Source organism: Rana temporaria, assembly GCF_905171775.1.
Source record: "Rana temporaria chromosome 7 unlocalized genomic scaffold, aRanTem1.1 chr7d, whole genome shotgun sequence".
Taxonomy (NCBI): Eukaryota; Metazoa; Chordata; class Amphibia; order Anura; family Ranidae; genus Rana; species Rana temporaria.
This window is the reverse complement of record NW_024404471.1, coordinates 55,627-74,159: the sequence shown is the minus strand read 5'-3', so window position 1 is coordinate 74,159 and position 18,533 is coordinate 55,627. Positions and strand designations below refer to the sequence as shown.

Genomic DNA, 18,533 nt, shown 5'->3' with positions numbered 1-18,533 from the left:
GTGACCTGAGGGGTGAAGGTGCAGGAATTGGGGTGACCTGAGGGGTGAAGGTGCAGTAATTGGGGTGACCTGAGGGGTGAAGGTGCAGGAATTGGGGTGACCTGAGGGGAGAAGGTGCAGGAATTGGGGTGACCTGAGGGGTGAAGGTGCAGTAATTGGGGTGACCTGAGGGGTGAAGGTGCAGGGATTGGGGTGACCTGAGGGGTGAAGGTGCAGGGATTGGGGTGACCTGAGGGGAGAAGGTGCAGGAATCGGGGTGACCTGAGGGGGGAAGGTGCAGGAATCGGGGTGACCTGAGGGGGGAAGGTGCAGGAATCGGGGTGACCTGAGGGGGGAAGGTGCAGGAATCGGGGTGACCTGAGGGGAGAAGGTGCAGGAATCGGGGTGACCTGAGGGGGGAAGGTGCAGGAATCGGGGTGACCTGAGGGGGGAAGGTGCAGGAATCGGGGTGACCTGAGGGGGGAAGGTGCAGGAATCGGGGTGACCTGAGGGGAGAAGGTGCAGGAATCGGGGTGACCTGAGGGGGAAGGTGCAGGAATCGGGGTGACCTGAGGGGGGAAGGTGCAATAATCGGGGTGACCTGAGGAGGGAAGGTGCAGGAATCGGGGTGACCTGAGGGGGGAAGGTACCACGTGCCTGGCGGGCCTGCGGACAGTACTGCTTCCGCATGTAGGTCTGCCCCCACCCGTGACGGGTGGGGGGCCGGCTTTGTGACTTTGCGGCTCGGTTGAGGTCTCTTCTTTCCGACCGTTGGATTTGCGAAGTTGTTTTCTCGCGGTGCAAGATAGATTTTCTCTCTTGGCTACCTAACAGAATTTTTTCCCTCCAGCCTCTGGCTTCCTCCGGTTCGCTGGTTGGCTCTGTCAGGGGCTGTCCAGGATCTTCTGGTCGGGGGAGTGATTGTGCCAGTTCCCTCGATGGAACGGTCTCAGGGGTATTACTCCAATCTGTTTGTAGTCCCCGAGGAGGACGGGGTCCGTCCAATCCTGGGCCTCAAAGCCCTCGTTTGTTTTTTGTCAAAGTGCAAAATTTCAGGATGGGGATTTTCTGGCGTACCTGCATGTTCCCATATGCTCTAAGCACCAGAGATTCTGGGCTTTGCGGTCAGGGAGGACCATTTTCATTTTGTGGCCCTCCCGCTCGGCTTGGTGTCGACACCACGGGTTTTCACCGGGGGCTCGTCCCGATACTGTCCCGGCTGTTACAGCGGGTGTTTGTTATCATGGGATGTCTGGACGACATTCTCCTACAAGCTTCTGTGAGCTCTGCATTGGTGGAGCCGTGTCTATCACATGTCAGACTCTACAAGAGTTCGGCTGGTTTCTGTATTGTCCAGAAGTCAGTGTTGATTCCGTCTCAGGGACTGGAATTCCTGGGACTAGTCCTGGATTCCGCCGGGGGGGGGCGGGAGTTTTTTTCTCCTAACGGAAAAACTTCGGACTCTGCTATCTGCTGGGCAGCAGTTGTCAACTTAGAAGTGGTCATCTCCGCGATTCTGCATGAGGGTTCTGGGTCTGACGGTGGCCTCTTTCGAGGCGGTTCTGTATGCCCAATTCCACGCCAGGGTGCTACGGAGGGAACTGCTGTCACGTTGGGACAAGCTTCCGTCATCTCTGGATTACCAGATTCAGTTGAGTCAACTGGTCAAGTCTTCCCTGGTGTGGTGGTTGACGTCTCCGGTGCTTCGGGCCGGGAAGTTGTTTCTGCCATGTCACTGGACAGTGTTCGCGACGGATGCCAGCCTCTCCGGTTGGGGAGGGGCTTTTGGGGCACCCAGTCAGCCCAGGGGCGCTGGGTTCAGGTGGAGTCCCACCTACAGATCGATGTTCTGGATCAAGCTTTGCCTTGCCTGGTGGTCCCTGGATCTACAGGGCCGACCGGTCAGGACCCTGTCCGACAACGCCGTGGCGTACATCGCTCATCAGGGAGGCACACAGCGTTCTGTTGCAGCGACGAGGGTCGCGCACATCCTTCGGTGGGCCGAAAGGTCCATTCCGGCTCTATCGGCCGTGTACATTCCGGGAGTTCGGAATTGGCAAGCCGACTTCCTGAGTCGGACTACGCTAGACCAAGGTGAGTGGTCTCTCCACCCGCAGGGGTTTCGGAGTCTCTGCCGAAAGTGGGGCACTCCAGGCGTGGACCTTCTAGCGTCCCGCCTCAACCGGGAGGTGCCACGGTCGTGGCCAGGTCAAGGGACCCGTGGGCGGACGCGTCAGGCGCGTTGGTGGCTCCTTGGGCTCACTATCGCCTAATTTACACCTTCCCTCCTCGGTGGTTTCTTCCTCGCCTGCTGCGCAGAGTGGAAGCCGAAGGGATTCTATCAATCCTGATTACCCCAGATTGGTCGCTCCTGGTACGCGGACCGGGTGCGTCTGGTGGCAGACGCCCCCTAGCGTCTTCTCCTGGGGGTTGATCTTCTGTTACAGGGTCAGATTTTCCACCCTGTTTTACAGCCACTGGCTTTAGCGGCGTGGCTGTTGAGAGCCTGGGGATGAAGGTCCGAGGCCTATTGGGCTCGGTGGTCTCTGCCGTGCTGCCTGCACGGAAGTCTACCTCACGTAGGATTTACATCTACGTGGAAGGCCTACTTCTCTGTGTGTGTGAGGAGATGTACTGGCACTCTCGTATATACGTGGTGTACAGGGTTCTGCTGTTTTCTCTTCCGTTCATAGACGGACACAGCATTCTTTGACAGTAGGGTTATATCCGCTTTCACTAGGAGAGTTTTAGGCAGAAAAAAAGCACTTAAAGTGTTAACAACACATTCCTCAGTGCAGCTCCTCCCAGGAGGCGTGGCCCCCCCGGGTATAACCCACACCCTGCTCTAGTAGCCTCAGTTTTTTTCCTGCCTAACGACAGGAGGTCAAGGCTCTCTCTGGAGTTCCTGGACTTTTTTCTGGCGATTTTTTTTCACTTTTATTATTTTGTTCCTGCATTTTTGAATCCTGTGATTCTTCTATCAACAGCCGACTGGGTGACAGGCTGGGTCCTCGACCCTTGTAGTCCCCCCATGTTCGGCCATCGAGCGTGTGCCGGCCCTCAGCTCAGCTTTGGGACGTCCACGACAGGCCCCGTTGCTCCAGGGGCGGCCGGGGAACATTTTGTTCTAGGGCACACATATGACCGGTCTCTATGGCTTTGTCACAGTGTGTCTGGCCGACAGCCATGCCGTTTAGCGGACGTTGGTTCTGTCTGGGATACCTCCAGCCGGGTAGTCGCAGGACGGGTAAGTAGTGGCCCCTTGCTCAGGTAAGTGGTCTGGCTGGAATTTTCCCATGGGAGGTCGACTGAGGGTCCGCCCTGCTTTCCTCTCTCCCTTATTCCTCTCCCTCCTTCCCTTTTGGGTGACGGCTGTGAGGGTTTTTTTTTTTCTGGGGTCTCCTATCACCTGGACCTGTGTGCGTAGCGGGGGCTGTGTGTGTTCACTGCAGGGGCCTTTTTCTGTGCTGGAATGTGATTTTTTTGCTGTGCTGTTTTGCTGTCTTTTTAAATGCGCAACATCCGCCATTTTCTTGTGGTCCTGGGCTGTTTTTTTGCTATTCGGCGGCCATCTTAAAGATTCGATTGGCCTCGTGTGGCCATTTTAGCACTGGAGAAAGCCCGCAAATTTGTTGGGAGAGACAGACGCAGCTCAGCCGGCTTCTCAGCACCGCACAGGCTCTCTCAGACCGCGCTGCAAAACGGGAGGGATGGTGAGTTTCCCTGGGGGCCCCCCATGCTCTGTAACGGCCGGTTGGTGACCGTGGGTTGTTTTCTGCTTTGCAGGATTGGTGACACGGGGGGGGGGGGAGGCGTTGTAGAGCCATGACAGGTATCTCTTCCCCTGTAAGCCTGAGTTAACCCTTGCTGCCCCTCCCCCTACCACATCTGCTATGACAATGGCGTTTTTTTCTCACCAGGTTGAAGCGACTAGGGGCCGGATGGGGGGGATATTAGCACCCCCCACCCTGGCCTGCTTCTGGGGATATCTCTGACACTGTATGTCAGATGATGCAGGCTTAATCCACGCGCACAGTGAGAGCGACTCTGGTTCAGGGTCGGTTACTGAATGGAATTGTTGGAGCTATTTTTTCTGCAGGCGTGTTACTCTGTACTTGAGTATGGGGCGGGGACACCTGTCAGGTGGGTCCCGTGAACCGCCACGCACTGACAATTTTTTCCTTGCATTCCTATTTGGGACGGTTGTACTACAAGGAATGGGATACGCCGCAGACAGTTTGCGTTGCGACCCGTTATCCCTTTGTGGAGGACCTTTTTAGTAGAAGTGGGTCTCTCCTCCGTCCGTGGACCCTCCCGTGTCCAGGTGAGCTAGCCACCATGTGGATGGGGCTCCTGCCGTTGGCAGAATGGAGGCTGTGGCCCGCTCCATCCTCGCGGCAGGGGGTTCGGCTGTGAGACCGTTTTTTGGCCGGAGCTCTGGTGTCACGGACTCTGACTGCACGGGCAACGTTTTGTTTTTGCTGCAAGAGCTGGAGGCTTCCGAGACCTGCAAGGACCTGGCTGAACATTTAGTTCTGGGTCTTGAAATTTGTCTGTGAGTCGGTCCTGGTTACGCTCTTGCTTTCCAGGGCTTCCGCCTATATGGTGGTACTGCGCTGCCTTGTGTGGCTGATGGCTGGTCTGCGGACTAGTCCTCAGACTAGGCCTTGGTGAATGGCCTCTAGGGGTAAACGGTCCTTTTGGGACTTCCCTGAGTGGCGTCATTAAGGATGCCGCGGGTGGTTAGAGCATGCTGTTCCCACAGTCTGGGAAGGGCTAGGGACCTCCCCATGTGCAAGGACCCTCCTTTACTGCCCCTTGGCGTTTTTTCGCCCACCCTGGCGGTGAGGGATGGTTTGCAAGGTGCCAAGACCCCCGCTGCGGGGCACCAACGCACCTGGTTCCGCAAGCCCAACGAGCCTGCGGACATACCTGCTTCCGCCTGTGGGTCTGCCCCCACCCGTGTCTCGGGTGGGGGACTGGCTTCGCGAATTTGTAGCTCGGTGGAGGTCTCTCCTCCCCGACCGTGGGGTTTGCGAAGTGTTTTCCTCGGGGTGCGAGTTAGAGTTTCTGTCGTCTACCAAACAGGATTTTTTTCCCTCCAGCCTCTGGCTTCCTCCGGTTCGCTGGTTGGCTCTGTCAGGGGCTGTCCAGGATCTTCTGGTCGGGTGAGTGATTGTGCCAGTTCCCTCGATGGAACGGTCTCAGGGGTATTACTCCAATCTATTTGTAGTCCCCAAGGAGGACGGGGTCCGTCCAATCCTGGGCCTCGAGGCCCTCGTTTGCTTTTGTCAAAGTGCAAAATTTCAGGATGGGGATTTTCTGGCGTCCTTGGATGTCATGAACGCGTACCTGCATGTTCCCATATGCTCTAAGCACCAGAGATTCTGGGCTTTGCGGTCGGGGGAGGACCATTTTCATTTTGTGGCCCTCCCGCTCGGCTTGGTGTCGACACCACGGGTTTTCACCGAGGTGCTCGTCCCGATACTGGCCCGGCTGTGACAGCGGGGGTTTGTTATCATTGGATGTCTGGACGACATTCTCCTACGAGCTTCTTCAAGCTCTGAATTAGTGGGGCCGTGTCTATCACATGTCAGACTCTCCAAGAGTTTGGCTGGCTTCTGTATTGTCCAGAAGTCAGTGTTGATTCTGTCTCGGGGACTAGAATTCCTGGGACTAGTCCTGGATTCTGCCGGGCCGGGAGTTTTTTTCTCCTAACGGGGAAAAAAATTCAGGCTCTGCAATCTGCTGGGCAGCAGTTGTCGACCTAGAAGTGGTCATCTCTGCAATTCTGCATGAGGGTTCTGGGTCTGACGGGGGCCTCTTTCGAGGTGGTTCTGTATGCCCAATTCCACGCCAGGGTGCTAGAGAAGGAACTGCTGTCACGTTGGGATAAGCTTCCGTCATCTCTGGTTTATCAGGTTCATTGAGTCAACTGGTCAAGTCTCCCCTGGTGTGGTGGCTGGCGTCTCCGGTGCTTCGGGCCGGGAAGTCGTTTTCTGCCGTGCCACTGGACAGTGGTCGCGACGGATGCCAGCCTCTCCGGTTGGGGGGGGGCGTTTGGGGCACCCAGTCAGCCCAGGGGCGCTGGACTCCGGAGGAGTCCCGCCTACCGTTCAGTATTCTGGAGCTTCGAGCAATTAAGCTGTGCCTTGCCAGGTGGTCCCTGGATCTACAGGGCCGACCGGTCAGGATCCAGTCCGACAACGCCGTGGCGTACGTCAATCAACAGGGAGGCACACGGAGTTCAACTGCAGCGCACTTCCTTCGGTGGGACGAAAGGTCCGTTCCGGCTCTATTGGCCGTGTACGTTTCGGGGGTACAGTATGGCTAGCCGACTTCCTAAGTCGCGCTACACTAGGGCAAGGAGAGGGGTCTCTCCACCCGCAGGTGTTTTCAGGGTCTGTGACAAAAAGTGGGGCACTCCGGACGTGGACCTTCTAGCGTCCCGTCTCTATCGGTAGGTGCCACGGTTCGTCGCCAGGTTTAAGGACCCGTGGGCGGACGCGTCAGGCGCTCCTTGGGGTCACTATCGCCTAAAAATTTCCACCTTCCGTCCTCGGAAGCTTCTTCCTCGCCTGCTGCGCAGAGTGGAAGCCGATGGGATTCTATCGATCCTGATTGCCCCAGATTGGCCGCGTCGCTCCTGGTACGCGGACCTGGTGCGTCTGGTGGCAGATGCCCCCTGGTGTCTTCCCCTGGGAGATGATCTTCTGTTACAGGGTCCGATCTTCCACCCTGTTTGACAGCCAACGACTTGGCGGCGTGGCTGTTGAGAGCCAGGGGCTGAAGGACCGAGGCCTATTGGGCTCGGTGGTCTCTACCGTGCTGCCTGCACGGAAGTCTACCTCACGTAGGTTTTTTCCTCATACATGGAAGGCCTACTTCTCTGTGTGTGGGGAGATGAACTGGCACTCTCGTACATGCGTTGTGTTCAGGATTCTGCTGTCTTTGCAGCAGGGAGTGGTTCCGGCTCTCGCCTTACATATGGTTAGGAGCCAGATTTCTGCTCTGGCTGTTTTTTACTTGCAGTGACCCTTGGCGTAGCACTCCTGGGTGCGTACGTTTGGTCAGGGGGTCTGGCATGTGGCCCCTCCGGTGCGCCCTCCACTACCCCCATGGGACTTGAATTTAGTCCTTTCAGTGCTTCAGGATGCTCCCTTTGAGGACATTTGGGAGGTTTTTTGTTTTATTGTCACAAAAGGTGATTTTATTTCTGGTAGCAATTACCTCGATCAGACGGGTGTCTGTCTGTTCTGGCGGCCTTGTCTTGCAAGGCACCCTGCTTGGTCATCCGTAAGGATGAGGTGGTGCTGCGACCGCAGCCGTTTTTTCTCCCAAAGGTGGTTTCGGCTTTTCACATTGATGGGGACATTGTTCTTCCATCCTTATGTCCTCGGCCGAAATACAGGGAGAGGGGCCCCTTTACATCCTCTGGATGTGGTTCGGGCCCTACGAGTGTACTTATCTGCTACGATTCCGTTCCGGAAGTCGGACTCACTGTTCGCGTCAGTGGCTGGTCCTACAAGAGGGCCTGGCAGTCTCGTCGGCCACCATTTCTAGGTGGATCCGATGGATTTTGCTTCAGGCCTATGCCCTGAAGGGGCGGGCGCCTCCCTTTCGGGTTACGGCGCATTCCACCAGGGCGATCGGGGCCTCTTGGGCTTTCCGGCATCATGCCTCTGTGTTACAGGTGTGTAAGGCTGCGACCTGGTCGTCAGTCCACACTTTTTCAAAGTTTTACAAGGTGGATGTGTGTGCATCTTCTGATGCCTCCTTCGGCCGCAGGGTGTTACAGGCGGCAGTTTATGGTTGGAGTTTCTCCGTTGAGCAACTCCGGTTTTGTTTGGGGTGTAACCTGGTTTGCTGTGTTATTTTCCCACCCCTCAAATTTTTTTGACACTGCTTTGGGACGTCCCTACTGTCAAAGAATGCTGTGTCCGTCTATGAACGAAAGAGAAAATAGGATTTCTCTTTCGTTCATAGACGGACACAGCCTTCATTGACCTTAGGGGGTTTTTTTTCTCTGGGGCTCATTTTTCACTCGTGGTATGGCTGGGGCTGTTCTGTGTCACTGCAGGGGACTGTGGTGGACATTCTGGGCATTTTTGTGTGTGCTGTTTTGGTGTACTGTCATTTTTGGGTACACTGTCTTTTTAAAACTGCGCAACGACGGCCATTTTAGTGGCCGTTTCGGCGGGGAAAAAAGACTGCGAATCATCTGAGGGGAAAGACGCAGCGCTGCAGCTTCTCCTCAGCACACACTTGCCTTCACAGACCGCGCTGTACCAGAGGGTGGTGAGTCTCAGGGGGCCCCATACTGTGCTCTAGCGGCCGGGAGGTGACCTGTGGGGGACTTTTTTCCTGCCCTTGGCAGTAGGGGTGAAATGGCAACGGCAATGTTGGGGCCTGAATCAGGCCCCTCATTCCTTACAATGCCGGAATTAACCCTTAGCGCCCCTTCCCCTGCCACATCTGTTGAGTCGGTGTCGGCTGTCCTGGAGTCTTTTTCTCACCAGGTTTGAAGCAGCCAGTGCTCGGTTGGGGGGTGAAAAAGCCCCAGCCATACCACGAGTGAAAAATGAGCCCCAGAGAAAAAAAAAACCCTAAGGTCAATGAAGGCTGTGTCCGTCTATGAACTCAGAGAAATGGATTTTACGGTGAGTACAAAAATCCTTTTTTTTTGTACTCACCGTAAAATCCATTTCTCTGAGTTCATGGACGGACACAGCACCCACCCCTCCTTTGTTTGTACTGCTTGTTACGGACTGAGGCTACTAGAGCAGGGTGTGGGTTATACAGGGGAGGCCACGCCCCCTGGGAGGAGCTGCACTGAGGAATGTGTTGTTAACACTTTAAGTGCTTTTTTTCTGCCTAAAACTCTCCTAGTGAAAGCGGATATAACCCTACTGTCAAAGAATGCTGTGTCCGTCTATGAACTCAGAGAAATGGATTTTACGGTGAGTACAAAAATCCTATTTTTTACAGCAGGGAGTGGATCAGGCTCTCGCCTTAAGTACGGTTGAGAGTCAGTTTTCTGCTCTGGCTGTTTTTTCTTCCGATGAGCCTTGGCGTCGCACTCCTTGGTGCGTACGTCTGTTCGGGGGGTCTGGCATGTGGCCCCTCCGGTGCGCCCTCCACTACCCCCATGGGACTTGAATTTAGTCCTTTCAGTGCTTCAGGATGCTCCCTTTGAGGACATTCGGGAGGTTTTTTGTTGACTGTCACAAATGGTGATTTTATTTCTGGTAGCAATTACCTCGATCAGACGGGTGTCTGTCTGTTCTGGCGGCCTTGTCTTGCAAGGCTCCCTACTTGGTCATCCGTAAGGATGAGGTGGTGCTGCGGCCGCAGCCGTCTTTTCTCCCCAAGGTCGTTTTCGGCTTTTCACATTGATGTGTACATTGTTCTTCCATCCTTATTTCCTCGGCCGAAATGCAAGGGGGAGGCCTTTTTACATCCTCTGGATGTGGTTCGGGCCCTACGGGTGTACTTATCTGCTACGACTCCGTTCCGGAAGTCGGACTCACGGTTTGTGTCGGTGACTGGTCCTACAAGATGGCCTGGTAGTCTCGTTGGCCACCATTTCTAGGTGGATCCGACGGATTGTGCTTCAGGCCTATGCCCTGAAGGGGCGGGCGCCTCCCTTTCGGGTTACGGCGCATTCGACCAGGGCGATCGGTGCCTCTTGGGTTTTCCGGCATCATGCCTCTGTGTTACAGGAGTGTAAGGCGGCGACCTGGTCGTCGGTCCACACTTTTCAAAGTTTTACAAGGTGGATGTGTGTGCATCTTCTGATGCCTCCTTCGGCCACAGGGTGTTACAGGCGGCAGTTTATGGTTGGAGTTTCTCCGTTGAGCAACTCCGGTTTTGTTTGGGGTGTAACCTGTTTTGCTGTGTTGTTTTCCGTCCCCTCGAAAATTTTTGACACTGCTTTGGGACGTCCCTAATGTCAAAGAAGGCTGTGTCCGTCTATGAACTGAAGAGAAAATAGGATTTTTGTACTCACCGTAAAATCCATTTCTCGTGAGTTCATAGACGGACACGGCACCCGACCCTCATTTGTGGGTTATACCCGGGGGGGCCACGCCCCCTGGGAGGAGCTGCACTGAGGTTTGTGTTTGTTAACAACACTTTAAGTGCTTTTTTTCTGCCTAAACTCTCCTAGTGAAAGCGGATATAACCCTACTGTCAAAGAAGGCTGTGTCCGTCTATGAACTCAGAGAAATGGATTTTACGGTGAGTACAAAAATCCTATTTTTGCTGTGTCACTGTCTTTTTAAATGCGCAACGGCCGCCATTTTGCCGGAGACGCGCTCTATATAGCTCGGCGGCCATTTTCCCGTGGTCCTGTGCTGGTTTTTTACACATTCGGCGGCCATCTTGGAATTCGTTTGGCCTCGTGTGACCGCTTCAGCCCTGCAAAAAAAAACGGGAATCTGCCTGAGGGACAGACGCGGCGCAGCCGGCAGTTTCAGCACACCTTGTCCTTCTCAGACCGCGCTGCACCGGGAGGGGTGGCGAGTCCCAGGGGCCCCAATACTCTGTAGTAGCAGCCAGGAGGTGACCAGTGTTTTTTTTTTTCCTGCCTTGCAGTAAGGGTGACACAGCGCTGGGGCATTATGGAGCCTGAGCCAGGTACTTCTTCCCCAGCAATGCCTGAGTTAACCCTTGACGCCCCTCCCCCTGCCACATCTGTTGAGGCAATGTCGGCTGTCCTGGAGTCTTCTCTCGCCAGGTTTGAAGCGGCTGGTGCCCGGATGGGGGGTAAAAAGCGCCCCCTCCCTGAGCCTGCTTCTGGGGATGTCTCTGACGCAGAATCGGACCATGCTATTTCTTCTTCTGGTTCTGTAGTGTCAGAGGATACGGGCTTAACCCACGTGGACAGTGAGGATGACTCTGATTCAGGATCAGTTGCTGACAAGGAATTTGTTGGAGCTTTTATTTCTGCGGTGCGTGATACTCTAAAACTTAAAGATGTGGCGGAGGCAACTGACGTGCCAGCCCCTTTTGGGTTCTGCAAACCGCCACGCACCGCGAAAGTGTTTCCTTGTGTTCCTTTTTTGGACAATATGTTGTACAAGGAATGGGATACACCGCAAAAAGTTTTTGCCGTTCCAAAATACTTTGCCACCCGTTACCCCCTTGAGGAGGACTTTTTGAAAAAGTGGGTCTCTCCTCCGTCAGTGGACCCTCCTGTGTCCAGACTGAGCAAGGCCACCTTGTTGCCTGTGGAAGGGGCTCCTGCATTTAAGGACCCTGCTGATAGGAGAGTGGAGGCTGTGGCCCGCTACCTATTCACTGTTGTGGGTTCGGCGGTGAGGCCGGCTCTGGCCGGGACCCTGGTGTCACAGACTCTGACTGAAAGGGCGAAGCTCCTGCTGCAAGAGCTGGTGGAACGGGGGACGCTCCTGAGTCAGTAGGGACCTGGCTGAACAATTGGTTCAGGGTCTAAAATTTGTCTGCGAGTCGGCCATGGATACGATCCCCTTGCTTTCCAGGGCTTCCGTCTATGCGGTGGTATTGCGCCGTCTTGTGTGGCTCAAATGCTGGTCGGCTGACCAGTCCTCTAAGAAGGCCTTGGTGGATTTGCCCTTTAAGGGTGAACGGCTTTTTGGGGCATCCCAGGATGACATCATTAAGGATGCAACGGGTGGTAAGAGCACGCTGCTCCCACAGTCTGGGAAGGGTAAGGAGCCTCGCCGCAAGCAAGGGCCCTCCTTTACTACCCCCAAGCGTTTTTTTTGTGCGCCCAGCTGCGGGGCAGAAGCGCACCTGGTTCCGCAAGCCCAACAAGCCTGCGGACAAACCTGCTTCCGCATGAAGGTCTGCCCCTTCCCGGGTCTCGGGTGGGGGGCCGGCTTCGCGGATCGGTGGAGGTCTCTTCTGTCCGACCGGTGGGTTTGCGAAGTGGTTGCCTCGGGGTACAAGATAGAGTTTCTCTCTCGTCCCCCAAACAGATTTTTTCCTTCCAACCCCCAACTTCCTCCGGTTTGGCAGCAGGCCCTGTCAGGGGCTGTCCAGGATCTACTGGACAGGGGGGTGATTGTGTCAGTTCCCTCGCAGGAATGGTTTCAGGGGTTTTACTCCAATCTGTTCGTGGTCCCCAAGAAGGAAGGGGTTCGCCCTATCCTGGACCTCAAGGCCCTCAATTGCTTTGTCAAGGTGCAAAAATTGTGGATGGAGTCGTCCGCAGAAAGTTTTTGCAGTACCAAAATACTTTGCGCTCCGTTACCCACTTTTTTAGGAAATCCTCCTCAAAAGGGTATCTCCTCCATCAGTGGACCCTCCGGTGTCCAGGCTGAACAAGGCCACCACGTTGCCTGTGGAAGGGGCTCCCGCATTTAAGGACCCCGCACATAAGAGAGCTGAGGCTGTGGCCCGCTCCATATTCACAGTGGTGGGGTCGGCGGTGAGACCGCTTTTGGCCGGGGATCTGGTGTCAGACACTCACCGAACGGGCTAAGTCCCTGGTGCAGGAGCTGGAGGCGCAGAATGCCTCTGAGACCTGCGTGGACCTGGCCGACCAGTTGGTGCAAGGCCTAAAATTTGTCTGAGTCGGCCCTGGATACGCTCCCCTTGCTCTCCAGGGCCTCCGCCTACGCGGTGGTACTACGTCGCCTTGTGCGGCTAAAGTGTTGGTCTGCGGACCAGTCCTCTAAGAAGGCCTTGGTGGACTTACCCTTTAAGGGTGAACAGCTTTTTGGGGCGTCCCTGGATGACATCATAAACGATGCCACAGGCGGTAAGGGCACTCTGCTCCCGCAATCTGGGAAGGGTAAGGAGCCCCGCCGTAAGCAAGGGTCCTCATTTACTACCCCCAAGAGGTTTTTTCGCCCGCCAAGTGCGACAGGAAAACGTTTCCAGGGTGCTAAGGCGCCCACTGAAGGGCAAAAGCGCCCCCGGTACGACAAGCCTGCTTCCGCATGAAGGTCTGCCCCCGCCCGTATCTCGGGTGGGGGGCCGACTTTGTGAATTCGCGGCTCGGTGGAGGTCTCTTCTTTCCGACCGATGGGTTTGTGAAGTAGTTTCCTGGGGGTACAAGATAGTTTCTCTCTTGTCCACCAAACAGATTTTTTCCCTCCAACCTCCGTCTCCCTCCGGATCGTCTGAAGGATCTGTCAGGAGCTGTCCAGGATCTGCTGGTCAGGGGAGTGATTGTGCCGGTTCCCTCAACGGAACGGTTTCAGGGGTTTTACTCCAATCGGTTTGTAGTCCCCAAGAAGGAAGGGGTCCGTCCAATCCTGCACCTCGAGGCCCTCAATTGCTTTGTCAAAGTGCAAAATTTCAGGATGGAATCGGTTTGCTCGGCGGTAGTGGCGGCGCTCCATCAAGGGGATTTCCTAGCATCCTTGGATATCAAGGACGCGTACCTGCATATCCCAATTTGTGCAAAACACCAGAGGTTTCTGCGCTTTGCGGTCGGGGAGGACCACTTTCAATTTGTGGCCCTCCCGTTCGGCCTGCACTCAGCACCGCGGGTTTTCACCAAGGTGCTCGCCCCGATGCTGGCCCTGCTGCGGCAGCGCGGGATCGCTATCGTGGGGTACCTGGACGACCTTCTTCTGAGAGCTTCCTCAAGCTCAGAGTTAGAGGAGGACGTGTCTATCACCTGTCAGACCCTCCGAGAATTCGGTTGGCTGCTGAATATCCAGAAGTCAGTACTGGTACCGTCTCAGCGGCTGGAATATCTGGGGTTGGTCCTGGACTCCTCAGAGGCGAGAGTTTTTCTCCCAACGGAAAAACTGCAGGCTCTGAAATCTGCGGTGCAGCGGTTGGCGACGCTTCGCTTTTGCATGAGGGTTCTGGGTCTGATGGTGGCCTCTTTCGAGGCAGTTCCGTATGCCCAATTCCACACCGAGTGTTGCAGAAAGAGATTCTGTCACGTTGGAACAAACTTCCTTCGTCTCTGGATTACCAGATTCGGGTGAGTCGCCTGGTCAAGTCCTCCCTAGTGTGGTGGCTGACATCTCCGGTACTTCGGACCAGGAGATCGTTTCTGCCGTGTCATTGGATAGTGATCACGACGGCTGGGGGGGTGTCCAGTCAGCCCAGGGGCGCTGGACTCAGGAGTCGTCCCGCCTTCCAATCAATGTACTGGAGCTCCGAGCGATCAAGTTGTGTCTCTCCAAGTGGTCTCTGGGTCTGCAGGACCGACCGATCAGAATCCAGTCCGACAACGCCACGGCCGTGGCGTACGTCAATCATCAGGGGGGCACACGAAGCTCGGCTGCAGCGACGGAAGTCACGCACATACTCCGGTGGGCCGAAAGTTACGTTCCGGCTCTGTCGGCGGTGTACATTCCGGGGGTGCTGAACTGGCAAGCCGATTACCTAAGTCGCCAAAAGCTAGACCAAGGAGAATGGTCGCTACACCCGGAGGTGTTTCAGAGTCTGTGCCAAAAATGGGGCACTCCAGACGTGGACCTTCTAGCGTCCCGTCTCAATCGGAAGGTGTCACGATAAGGGACCCGTGGGCGGATGCGTCAGACGCGTTGGTGGCGCCTTGGGGTCACTATCGCCTAATATACGCTTTCCTCCCTCTGAAGCTTCTTCCTCGCCTGCTGCGCAGAGTGGAAGCCGAGGGGATACCAACAATCCTGATCACCCCGGATTGGCCGCGCTGTCCCTGGTAAGCGGACCTGGTGCGTCTGGTGGCAGTTGTTCCTTGGCGTCTACCCCTGAGTGAAGATCTTCTGTCGCAAGGTCCTATCTTTCACCCGGCCTTATAGTCGCTGGCTTTAACGGCGTGGATGTTGAGAGCCAGGTGCTGAAGGACCGAGGTCTGTCGGGCTCGGTGATCTCTACCATGCTACAAGCACGGAAGTCTACTTCACGGAAGATTTACCATCGTACGTGGAAGGCCTACATCTCTGTGTGAGGAGATGAAATGGCACCCCCGTACATTTGTGATGTCCCGGATTCTGCTGTTCTTACAGCGTGGAGTGGATCAGGCTCTCGCCTCAAGTACGGTTAAGAGTCAGATTTCGGCTCTAGCTGTCTACTTTCAGCGACCCTTGGCGTCGCACTCCTTGGTGCGTACCTTTGTGCGGGGGGTCCGGTATGTGGCCCCTCCTGTGCGTCCTCCACTGCCTCCATGGGACTTGAATTTAGTTATTTCGGTGCTTCAAGAAGCTCCGTTTGAGGACATTCGGAAGATTCCTTTGTTCACTCTGTCCCAGAAGATGGTTTTTCTGGTGGCAATTACCTCGGTCAGACGGGTATCTCAACTGGCGGCCTTGTCTTGCAAGGCTCCTTACTTAGTCATCCACAGGGATAAGGTGGTGCTGCGGCCGCAGCCGTCATTCCTTCCTAAGGTTGTTTCGGCTTTTCACATTAATGAGGACATCGTTTTTCCATCTTTATGTCCTCAACCGAAAAACCCAAAGGAGGCCACTTTGCATTCCTTGGATGTGGTTCGGGCCCTACGGGTGTACTTGTTGGGTACGGCTCCGTTTCGGAAGTCGGACTCACTCTTCGTGTCGGTGACTGGTCCTAAGAAGGGTCTGGCGGTTTCGTCGGCCACCATTTCTAGGTGGTTCAGACAGGTCGTGCTCCTGGCGTATGCCCTGAAGGGGCGGGCGCCTCCCTTTCGGGTTACGGCGCATTCGACCAGGGCGATTGGTGCCTCTTGGGCTTTCCGCCATCAAGCGTCTGTTTTACAGGTGTGTAAGGCGGCGACCTGGTCGTCAATCCACACCTTCTCAAAGTTTTACGAGGTGGATGTGAGTGCATCTTCGGATGCCTCCTTCGGGTGCAAGGTTTTACAGGTGGCAGTTTAAGGTTGAAGTTCCTCCGTTGAGGAGCTCTTGTTTGTTTGGGGTGAAGTTTGGTTTGCTGTGTTTTCCCACCCCTTGAAATTTTTTGACACTGCTTGGGGACGTCCCTAAGGTCAATTGCTGCTGTGTCCGTCCATGAACGGAAGAGAAAATAGTATTTTTGTACTCACCGTAAAATCCATTCTCTGAGTTCATGGACGGACACAGCACCCACCCCTCCTTTGTTTGTACTGCTTGTCTACTAACTGAGGCTGGATGTTCCAGAGAGTGGGATGTACCCGGGGGACACGCCCCCTGGGAGGTGCTGTACTGAGAAGTGTTTTTAACACTTAAAGTGCTGTTTTTTCTGCCTAGTCTCTCCTGAAAGGAAAGGAATATAACCCTAAGGTCAATGCTGCTGTGTCCGTCCATGAACTCAGAGAAATGGATTTTACGGTGAGTACAAAAATCCTATATTTGCATGGTGTAGCCCCGATCCTCTTCTTTTTGGGTCCCCTGCCAGCAGTCCTGTTTCTCAATCCCCCCCCCCCCCCTGCAGAGTGCCCCCAATAGCAAGACTCTTGTTATGGGGGCACTGGATAGACCCGCTCCCGAGCTGCCCTCCAGTCAGTGGACATTGGTCCAGCCCTGCTCCACCCCCTCCCCCCCTCATTTTCTTGATGAAAGGGACCTGGGAGGGCCGCTGCTCTCATGCTGGATGGAGACAGGGATCAGGTAAGTTATAAGGGGAGCTGGGAGGTGAGCTGCACCCATAAGATAAAAAACCTTCAGCCTTTAGAACCACTTTAATTTGTACAATGAGGTGTCACATGATGAATTGCTGGTGTCATGTGACCCGGGATACTGTGCGGGGGAAGGGTGGCAGTGCGGACCCGGAGATCAGTTCCTCTCCCCTCCTCCATTCATCATTTTACATTTTGTTTTTTCTCCTTTTTACAGCTGAAAAGACACGGCTTGGGACTGAACGGCTTCCTCCGACAACCCCGAAGATGTGCTTTGTTTGCTTGGCGTAGCCCTCTGACCCCTGACCCCGGCTCAGAGACGGACTCCAGCAGCTCCGACACGTCAGACGACGAATCGTGAAAAAACGCTTTATTTCCCACGTGTTGGGGGATGGGGCACCTCTTTCTTGTGAAGATCGGTAAACCGGCCAATGACGGCCGGAGGTGGAGTGAGGGGGCGTGGCTTGTCCTTTCTCTTCTTCCTAGGAGCACAAACCCGATTTCTGCAGTTCAGAGACTCCGAGGAGATTTTCTTTTTCTCAGTTTTTGTTTTTTCCTCATTTTTTATGGAGCTCGGCCTTCACATCACTGCAGATGGCAAAGCTTCGATCAGCGATCGATTTAAATCAGACTTAACCCACTAAAAAAATGGGCCACTGTCGGGGAACCTTTTAATCGCGGCGCTAGTTCTGGCGGGATCTATGGGAATCATTGTGAGGAGTTCTCTAAGCCTTGACATTCAGGGTGGATTGTAAAATAAAAGGAGATTTTGGGGGAAGATTTCAGAAGATTATTTTGATAACATTATTTACAGAAATCTGGTTTCCTGTATGTGAGGCGATGGCGGCACAGCAGCGAATAACCTGGAAATAAATATTTTGCATCAGTTTGCCAAAAAACATTTTTTGTCTTCTTTTTCTGTTTGTTTTTAAGGTCTCCTATCTGTGGATGTAAAACAGCGGTGGGTGGGGCCTGTGGGAGGGGCCTCCAAACAGGCAGTCCCATTCTTGTCAACTACAGCCAGAGGCGTGTGCAGACTATTGCACTATATGGTCCCAACGCTGAAACTTTCTCAGAAAGGGACTGAGGACAAAGATTAAACACTGTGTCTGGCTTCCTGTTGGTTCATCAACTGAAGCATAGTAAACACACGTATGAATGAACACAATGAGTGATCAGTACCAATTACTCATTGTGTTCATTCAGAAAAGGATCCCGCCCCCCCAGCAGGAGAGGGATATGGGGGGATACCGCAGCAAGGCTAATCTACACCTCACAGGGTGATTTAGGCTGTGCCCAGGCATGCCTATGAAGGCCCATTGGTGTGCGTAGCCTATTGCATTAGGGGGTGCACCCCAGAGCACAAACGCACATGTATATCAGCAGAGGACAGTTATTTTTTCAGGAGCCCAGTTTGGGGGGCTTCGGTGAAATATCAGAGAGAAAGGGACTTCCCCAGTCCATTTTTCTGCAGCCTCAGCTGCACTAGACGGTGAAAGAATGTGAAGTGCTCTTTGCCGAGCGGCTTCCTGTTCATTCACAAACTGAAGCATTGTAAACATAGCTTACTATGCTTCAGTTAAGAATTAACACAAATTATCGGTTCAGATCACTCACCGTACGTTCGATCGATCCTAAAACATCCCCTGCAGCAGCTAGTGGGAGAGGAGGGAAGCTGGCAGCACTGCAGGGGAGAGTAGGGGGTATTGGCACTGCACAGGGTGATTATGGTCACTCCCTATTTGAACGTTATGTGGCTGTAGGTGCGCAGCCCCCAAAGCACAGTTTCCTGTATTCCCTTTCCAGATGCTGTTCCTTCCTTAGCAAATAGTCCAGATCAGGTTTAAGCTCTGAGACCCCTACAAGACCGAGCATAGCCTCTCTGTGTTCTCGCTGGTCCTCAGGGGTAGGTTCCCCTTCATTGCCAAACACAAAACCATCTGTAAGGATCTCCCACAGCAATCCAGGGCGCCAAAGTCATATCCCTCCGGAGATTGTGTCCCCTAAATATTCCTCCCCCGTGTGCCATTGTAGAGCCCGATACCGATTGTCC

At 54.5% G+C, this 18,533-nt stretch overlaps 1 protein-coding gene across 3 annotated transcripts in view; it reads left to right on the top strand.

Moving 5' to 3' along the window:
* The window catches only part of GPBP1L1 (GC-rich promoter binding protein 1 like 1), a 76,234-nt gene extending 58,853 nt beyond the window's left edge, over positions 1 to 17,381 (top strand). For all 3 annotated transcript variants that reach the window (XM_040334374.1, XM_040334373.1, XM_040334376.1), the window contains one exon: positions 16,698 to 17,381. In XM_040334374.1, coding sequence (XP_040190308.1) covers positions 16,698 to 16,841 — 144 coding nt within the window. In that variant the 3' untranslated portion in view covers positions 16,842 to 17,381. The remainder of the gene's footprint in view (positions 1 to 16,697) is intronic.
* Positions 17,382 to 18,533: the final 1,152 nt, after the last annotated feature.